Source organism: Nicotiana attenuata, unplaced genomic scaffold (assembly GCF_001879085.1).
Source record: "Nicotiana attenuata strain UT unplaced genomic scaffold, NIATTr2, whole genome shotgun sequence".
Lineage (NCBI taxonomy): Eukaryota > Viridiplantae > Streptophyta > Magnoliopsida > Solanales > Solanaceae > Nicotiana > Nicotiana attenuata.
In genome coordinates, this window is record NW_017670368.1 from 799,371 (window position 1) to 808,717 (window position 9,347).

At 36.0% G+C, this 9,347-nt stretch overlaps 1 protein-coding gene and 1 pseudogene across 2 annotated transcripts; one reads left to right on the plus strand and one right to left on the minus strand.

Moving 5' to 3' along the window:
* Positions 1 to 313: 313 nt before the first annotated feature.
* On the plus strand, positions 314 to 2,702 carry LOC109238473 (annotated as a pseudogene). Its single transcript, XR_002069751.1, has one exon. The product of XR_002069751.1 is annotated as a U-box domain-containing protein 19-like (transcript).
* A 145-nt stretch (positions 2,703 to 2,847) lies between these two features.
* LOC109238474 (probable mediator of RNA polymerase II transcription subunit 36b) lies at positions 2,848 to 8,803 on the minus strand. The gene is made up of 7 exons (XM_019404945.1): positions 8,715 to 8,803; positions 8,031 to 8,359; positions 7,459 to 7,554; positions 7,262 to 7,339; positions 6,748 to 6,924; positions 5,484 to 5,552; positions 2,848 to 3,213 (listed from the first exon to the last, which is right to left on the minus strand). The coding sequence occupies exons 1-7, from the start codon at positions 8,728 to 8,730 to the stop codon at positions 3,037 to 3,039; spliced, it is 942 nt and encodes a 313-aa protein (XP_019260490.1). The 5' UTR covers positions 8,731 to 8,803; the 3' UTR covers positions 2,848 to 3,036.
* Between the last annotated feature and the right edge of the window lie 544 nt (positions 8,804 to 9,347).

Sequence of the window (9,347 nt, forward strand, 5' to 3'; positions counted from 1 at the left end):
GTCCCACAATATCACTTCAACAAGTAAGAACCCACCTAAGATATCAACCAACTTTAGTCCCAGAAAAATCTCAAGCCCGACCCTTTCGGCCCAACCCAAGATCAAGAAACATAACAAACCCAATCGTTACAACATACGTGTCCAGTACACGTGTCCAATAATTCGCGCATCCTAAGTACATTTCATTGTACTGATTCACTCCAGTCAACGCAGCCAATCAGTTTACGCGTAGATATTGGTGCCACGTGTTGTCCCAGATTGTCTGGTTATAATCTTTCTATAAATGGAGCTAACGGTATCCGTAACCGACTCCAGGTCCTAATTCCAAATTGTTAAACTTCCCAATCTTGAAATGAAAACAAAGCAAATATCAAAAGCCAAAAATTGAAAAAAATCAAAGAGAGAACCTTCAAATTTAAACCTTAAACGCTTTAGTTTGTTCAATGATTCAAAGATTTGAACGGAATGATCGCCGGATTTTGACATTCCCGGCGGTTCATCCCTGTGAGAATATATCTCCGGCAACCCTTTTGGATTCTTTAATTACTCTGTCTCGTAACATATGCAATTTCAAATCCAAATTCTTTGCAACTCAAAGGAAAAATGTCCGAGAAACCATTAGACAAGTGGGAATCCTCTTGATTTTTTTCGAGGAAATCCGAGATAATCTTCCTAGTATTAGAGATTCCATTATTCTTTGTTTTGCAGAACTCCACACAACATTCCAAAAGCTAAAATTTCTATTAGATGATTGTACGCGTGAAGGGGCAAGAACTTGGATGCTTATGAAATCCCACTCTGTAGCGAGCCAATTTCGAGCTTTGATTAGAACTGTGGCTACGGCACTTGATATTCTTCCTTTGAATTCTCTTAATATTTCTAGAGAAATCAAGGAGTTAGTGATAATGGTGGCTAATCAAGCACAGAGGGCAAAAATGGAGCTCGACCCTGAAGATGAATATGCCATGAAAAGGGTAATTCTAATTGTGAACCAATTTTGAAAACAAGTACGAGCCAGACACGTGTATAATCAAGAAAGTTCTGGATTATCTTAAGATCACCACTTGGGCTCAGTGCCATAAGGAGATTAAATTCTTGGAAGAAGAAATTAATTTTGAATGCTCAGAGAATTACGAAAGAGAAGTGCCAATGTTAAGCAGTTTAGTAGGATTCTTGAGCTATTGTAGAGGAATTCTGTTCGAGGACTCTGTTTATGGCAACACTGATCAATCAGATGGAACATCCAATCTTGAAACTTTGACTTGCTTGAATCCTGAGGATTTTCGATGCCCGATTTCTCTTGAACTCATGACGGATCCTGTAACAGTTTCCACGGGTCAAACCTATGATCGTGCTTCGATTCAAAGATGGCTCAAGTCAGGGAACCTCATCTGTCCCAAAACAGGGGAGATTCTACAAAGCACAGAATTATTACCTAATTCGACTCTGCGGAAGCTCATTCAACAATTCTGCGCTGATAATGGAATATCCTTAGCTAAATCAAGGAAGAAAAATCGCGATATATCGCGTACTATTTTACCAGGAAGTCCAGCAGCTGCTGAAGCAATCAAATTCCTCTCCGAATTTCTTGCGAGCAGACTTTATTTTGGTTCAGATCAGCAGATAACAAAGGCTGCTTATGAAATTCGATTGTTGGCAAAATCAAATATTTTCAATAGGTCTGTTTTAATTGAAGCTGCATCTATCCCAGCACTCTTACAGATTCTTAACACAAATGATCCAATTATGCAAGAGAACTCAATTTCTGCTTTGCTCAAGCTATCAAAACATTCAAATGGAAAGGAAGTGATCATGGAAAATGGAGGCCTGAATTTGATTATCCGTGTTCTTAAGGATGGGTTAAAGGTAGAAGCTAAGCAAATTGCAGCTGCAATAATTTTCTACATATCTTCACCTCGCGAATACCGAAAGGCAATCGGAGAAAATCCAGAAGTCTTTCCTGCTTTAGTTGAACTCATCAAAGACGGAACGAGTTGTGGAAAAAAGAACGCCATTGTTGCGGTATTCGGGTTACTGCTAAGTCACAGGAACCATGAGAGAGCACTTGGAGCTGGAACAGTTCGAGCACTAGTTGATCTTTTAGCTTCCTCGGATAAAGTTGAACTAAACACAGATGCACTGGCAGTTCTAGCTTCATTAGCAGAAAAAACTGAAGGGTCATTTGCAATTTTAGAAGCTTCAGCATTACCAGTAATATTGAGTCAATTACAGAATACAACATCTCGAGCGGGGAAAGAGTACAGTGTTTCCATTTTATTATATTTATGCATCAACTGTGGCGCGGAGGTATTAGCCGCTCTGGTAAGAGAGCAGGCGCTTATGCCACTTCTTTATTCACTTCTGACTGAAGGAACCAACCAAGCGAAGAAGCGGACACGCTCTCTTATCAAGATTCTACAGAAATTTTGTGAAACAAGTACTTCTAGGTTTGTGAGTGAAGTTCCACAAGAACAATTTATTGATGTAAGGTGAACGGTCGCAGGATTTATTTTTCTTCTCCTGCTCCGTGTAAATATATCCTCATTGTGGTAGTTATATATGTGTCAAGTTTAGCTCCTCTCTTTTTTTCAGGAGCTAAATGCAGAGTAGGTCATTGGGTTTGGGAACTTATACCTGAACAAATTTGTAACACAATTCTTTGTTGTGATAAATAATGAATTTGTTCTTGTGTGATAACAAAATGCGCTTCTGAAATTAGAGAGCAAAAGTCTGTACAATGGTAGTTTATGTTGTTTCTTCCTCATAGGGTGGATAGATATTTTCTTTTTGTGCAAAGTGAAAACCACTTGCAAGCCATGTGCCAAAAGGATTATATCAAAAACACTGTATAATATGGAAGGGTGATGTTAACCTTTATAAATCTCATATATAAGTAGCAATATGTTCTGAACCAATCTTTGCATAAGAAATATAAATCTCACTGAAGTTTACTAGTGCAATTTAAATATAAAAGATGCCTAATTAGAAGCATATATAAGGGATACAGAGCTAGATAAAAGTAGAAACTTAAATCAGCTAAGCAACAGGGTTCTTCTTTCTTGGAATTCGGTATCCTCCAATAACACAAGCATGGTGTCTTTGGTACTCGTCCATAGTAACTTGCTCAATAGGCTTGAATTGGTTGGCCTTCAGTTTCTGCACTTCTTGTTCATATACTTTGTCATCTGGAAGGGTAGAGTCTATGCAGTTGGCCTGCAAAACCAAAAGGAGTCAAGACAGTACTTCCCTAGATAATTTTGACATCTCAGTGGTGGCATCAATATGATGACAGTATTTTAGTATATACTAAGGACAATATAAAGAACTTTTCTAGCACGGTGCACAAAACATCATGTATTCACGGCTAATGCAAGCATTAGTGGACGCTTCCATGGCTCGAACCCATGACATGTAGGTCATACGGAGACGAATTTACCATTGCTCCATAACTCCGTTTCTTATACTATAAATGCATTTTAACATATTATAGCAAGTTAGTTATTATACTTACTGGGTCCTCATTTGTTTGCACTTAATGGAGGTCTGAATCTTAATCATTCATATCTCAAACATTAGGTGCGTTTGTTTTTAAAGTCTGAATCTTAATTATTCAGATCTTAATCATTAAGTGTGTTTGTTTTTTTTTATTTTACAACCACTTAATGGGTCTGAATAGGTCTGTATGATTAAGATCTATAAGAAAGACTTAATTTCATTAAGATGTCATTCATATCTCAGACATAAAGTGCGTTTGTTTTTAAAGTCTGAATCTTAATTATTCAGATCTTAATCATTAAGTATGTTTTTTTTTGTTACTTTACAACCACTTAATAGGTCTGAATAGGTCTGTATGATTAAGATCTATAACAAAGACTTAATTTCATTAAGATGTTATCATCTAGGGGTATGCATTCGAATCGATTTATCGATTATTTGTTATCGGTTTATCGATATCGTTTATCGATTTTGAAATTTTTCTTATCGTGTTATCAATTTCGATTTTGTCCTCTTCGGTTGTCGGTTTATCAATAAACCGATAAGATATACTAAAAAGACAAATATACCCTTATTCTATAATACCCTTTCCTTAAGTCCCTAACCCTATTATTTCCTCTACCCATTCTTCAGCGCCGTTTTTACCTTTCTCTCTCTCTCTCTCCCGCGAACTACAAACCCAGCAGAGAAAGTGAACTCTGGCGAACTCGGCGTACTCTGGCGTACTCCAGCGACTTCAATAGTACGTTTTTCCCTCTCTCTCCGTGCCTTTATTACAATTTCAAGCATCAGCTGATTTCACCTCCGTATCCATTACATGTGCTTGTTGACACAATTTTTATGTTATAAACGGTGTTCGTCTTATTTTAGCTTCTTTTTGTCCATATTAGTTAGGCGTATTTATCGATATACTTTCCGTGGAATCCCGCAAATTTTCTTATTGGTGTAATCGATAAGCCGTAAAAATCGATAAATGAAATCGAAAAAATCGAAACCTTATTGAAACAATAACGATAAGCATATGTACAAATCGATAATCGATAAGTAATTATCAATAAGGGTCAAAATCAAATCGATAAATAGAATGCACACCCCTATTATCATCCACGTTCATTATTAACTGCCGCCACCGCCTATCATTATCAATTATCACCATATCACCCACCACCACCATACCACCCACCACCACCATACTCAACCACCACCACCTCTACCGCCACCACTACTACTACCACCACAACCACCACCACCACCACCCTCAATCATAGCCACCACCATTATCGACTACCACCACCCATCATCCCTACCACTCCCACCACCATCATTCTCAACCACAACCAACACTCATCCACCTCAACTACCACAACTAACCACTCCATTACCATCAACACCATAGCCGGCACTACCCATCATTATAAACTACCACCACCCACTATGACCTTCCTCAATCACAACTACCACCACCCGCCATTATTAACAATCATCATCCACTACCACCATCCTCAATCATAATCACCACCATTACCAATCACCACTAGCTACTACCCTGAACCACCACCATCAACCAAAACTACCACCAACCACCGCCTCTAATCGGCATTCACAAGCACTACCATTAGTCATCACCACCAGCAGCTATTATATTTATAACTATATATTTTATTGATAAAATATTAGATTAACTAGTATTTCGTATGAATTTTATGTTTATTAATTTTCAAATAAAGATAAATTTTATATATTCAGATGTTAAAGATCAGACGGTCTTAATCATTTAGTATTCAGATCTTAATACTCAGATGTGTATTCAGATTCAGACGTCTTAATCTTAAAAAAAAAACAAATAAGGCCAAGCATTGCTTATTATAGAGATTTACATATATTGATAATTTGATTGTGCAAGCATCTTTTTATACCATCAACGCATATATCTAGAGTGGAAAAAGATACTTCCAAAACTGATGCTTTAATGTACCAAATGGACTCACCTTGATTGACAGCACAAAGTGACCTCCAACTTTGAGAAAATATGATGCATTCAAGGCTAAGATCCTTATCTGAAACGGGTAAAAAGTAAAGCATAGCACTCAATAGATTCTGGATCAGGGATGGGGGGAGATGTAACATCTGAGGCCAAACATATGCAAGTTATAGCAGCTCTTATAAACAATTGGAAAACATAACCTGTTTAGTAACATTGTTTCATAAGATAACAATAATTAGTGTTTTTCTCTAAAGACTTCCACTATAATTTTTTCTACTCTTTTTATGGGTGGTAATTGAGTTAAGAGAGCATAAACTTCCTTTGAAAGAAAGAGTTAACAGTTTCACTTTTATCGATAACTTTCAAGTGATTCTTGTAGCGCTTTACCTTCTTTTAACTTATTGAAAACATAACAAATGTAAGTATAGATAATAAATAGTACACTAAAACACAATATATAAAAATGGTTGTTGTGCACCTGCTGTACAAGTATGTAGCAGATAAGTTACATAGCTTACATTTGTGATTTTCCTCCACCTATTGTATTGCATTTTATCCAGAACAAGATGTTGATGAAGAAACAAAACTAACAGCAGTAATATTATCTGTGCTGCTTAGATAACAAACTCTTTTACTCAAAAGACCAAGAAAGTAAAAATAAGAGTAGCAGTAATGTATTAAAAAAATGAAAATTATAATAGAATCAGAAGCCTGGAAATCACCAAGTATATGGAGACACGCCGGCTAATTCATCACATGCTTGATATATGTCAAACGATAGAATCCTTCATTGTATCCCCAAATATTTGGAGATACATTGGAAAAGGAACAAAAGAGTTACATTTTCCTTTCCATTTCAAAAAGGAATATGGATTGAAGGAAATGAACAAATAAGAGGATGTCTTAGATTTTGAAAATCCCACTTGAATTAGTAAAAGAAATTAAAAGAAGTGCTTTGTTAATTAACTCAAGCAAGTGACAAAGGTTCAATAGGATCTTACTAATACAAATATTTGCAACTAGCCTCAATCCCAAACAAGTTAAGATTGATATATATTAAAGCTCTCCGACCAATATTATAAAAAATAAAAATAAAAAATATTAGAAGTTCTCTGCTGGCATAAAAAATCTCTAAGACAACTAAAAGACTTCTATAAAGATACGACAAGAAGTAACGTACAAACATGACTAAAAGTCTATAACATATTCTCGACGGAGTAATTGGTATGACAAGTATAAGATCTTATAAAGAAAATTAAGAATGTGACCTGATCAGGCTGAGCAACATCAGAAAAGATGACATCCACCATACCAACCAACATTCTGTATCTTGCAGGATGCCTAGCATCTTCAATTATGGGAATAACATTTCTTCTGTTCTTGGCCATGTTCAACAAATCCCTCCCACTCCTGTTTGAGAATTCAACAGCATACACCACTCCCCCCTAATTTGATAAACAATTCACAACTCAATTATAATACTAGTATTAGTAGTATTTATAAATAAATAAAAAAAGGCAGCCCGGTGCACGAAGCTCCCGCGTTAACGCGAGGTCCGGGGAAGGGTGAACGAAGCCTCCCACGTTGATGCAGGATCCGGAAAAAGGCCGCACACCAAGGGGGTGTGATGTAGGCAGCCTATTCTAATGTAGGCATTAATGGCTGATTTTGCCACGGCTCGACCCGTCGCCTATAGGTCAAACGGAGGCAACTTTACAGTTGCTCAAAGGCTCTCCTTCAGTATTAGTAATACTCTAAGATGTAAATAAACTGATAGCTTACTGGTCCAACTATGTCAGAGACATGAGAAACAGAAGTTCCAGAAGCAGCTCCCAAGTAAAGAACACGATTTCCAGGTTTCTTTAAGAACGAAAAGGAAAACAATATTAATTGACTGAGGAAAATAAAAAGTAGAGCATATATGTAAGAATATTAAAAAGTCTGTTGAATGTAATTCAATGGAAAAAAAATATACTCACAATCCAAGTATCATCTATGCCACACAAGACGGCAGCGCACAATTTTGAACGGTATGGATTCCAAACTCTATATTCAACCTTTGTTCCATCTTCACTCTGGTGAATGGAAAAAAACAACGCAGTAAACTATGTCTGTTAAGACGCGAGAATTTTTAAATCAAGCACAGGAATATTTCATGAAAATCTTCAATATTTCCCAGATATACTACTTCTATTGTATGACTTATTAGTTAGGTTTATATGCTATATCTATCTTCTTAATAAAAATTGAGAGTCAATTTTAAAACTACATAAACAGAATAGCATCTGTAAAACCACCAATTAATTTGGTGTAAAAAGGTTTGCTAAATCAATATAAACAAAATAACCTTTTGACTCTCTCTGAATAACTACTGAAGTAAAAAACAAAGGAAACGAGAATATGCTAACCACTATTTAATACACAAATTATGCTAGTAGTATATGTTAATTCAAAAGGTGAATTCAACCAAAAAAGTAGATTAATCAAAGATTAAGAATTATCAACTTCACTGCAATTAGAGGAAATTAGGATGGAATGTTGAGGGAGGAACCTGAACAGATATGCGTTTCTCGTTGTAAACAGTAACACCAGGTACCAAGTTTTTAGTGACAAGAGCATCCTCCTTTGATTTGGCTAAAAATATTCCTTCATGCCTGTGAGGAATGATCACCACATTCCTACCACCTCTCATTCCTCCTCCGCCACGACCACCAATGCCTCCTCTTCCTCTACCCCTTCCGGCAACGCCACCTCGACCACCACGACGAACAGCCCCACGTCCAATACCATGACCACCACCACGTCCACCACCACCTCTGCCTCTTGTAGCATTGGAGTGGTTACGGCCATTGAAGCCTCCTCTACCGCCACGTCCACGACCTAAGGTCAAGCAATAAATAATCCAAAACACAAATTACTACAACAACAACAACAGATTCCGAGTAATCCCACAAAGTGGGAGTTTGGGAAAGGTGGAGTGTACGTAGACCTTACCTTATCTTACGAAGGTAGAGATACACAAATTAAAGATAAAACTATTCAAAAAACTGAACAGATAATCTTAAAACTTCTACTATACACCATATGAATGAAGATATACAATGATGGGCATATGTGACAGACGCGAAAGCCGCCTGTTTACCGGTTCAATAAAACTCAATATTTTTGACACAACTCAGAGATATATAGTGAAAAGTACGTATTGATTTAATACACAATATTGACAAGTACATACCCATTGGAGCTCTCATTGTTAAGAGAGAAAAGAAAAAAGTTTGTCTTATGTGTTAAGAGTGGAGATTGTAAAGACGTTGAGAGGTGGAATTTGATTTCTAGGGTGATAATAGGGTTTTATAGGGAAGTAGATATTAGGAATTTGGGTTGCATGTGTGTTTTGCGTCAATAATAAAATATTATTGATAATATATTTTTTCTCATATAAATAATATTAATATCGTATTTTAAGCGAATTAAAATAGTTTCAATTAAAAAATTTGAACTGAATATTAAGTATTGTATCAGCACAAATTGCTTCGTATTTATACAAAATTGTAATTTTGGCACAACAAAAAGAGTTAAAGCTTACATTGTTTAAAGAATAACATTTTACTTTTCAATTTTTAATTTTTTATAGGTTATTAGGTCCTCATTGTTTCCTTTTTTTTGGTCTTCTTGATACGTTCTTTGCCTTCTATCTTTTCAACTTCAATTTTAATTGCACGGACTTTTATAATATCGTGTAACTCCTATACTATTAAATGTCTTCCAATCTTAAGCCCTCCATTTATTGTATTAAGTTTGAAAAGAAAGAAAGAAATTTTATAATAAAATTTATTGTTGTTAAAAAAAATCAGGTTAAGTATATACA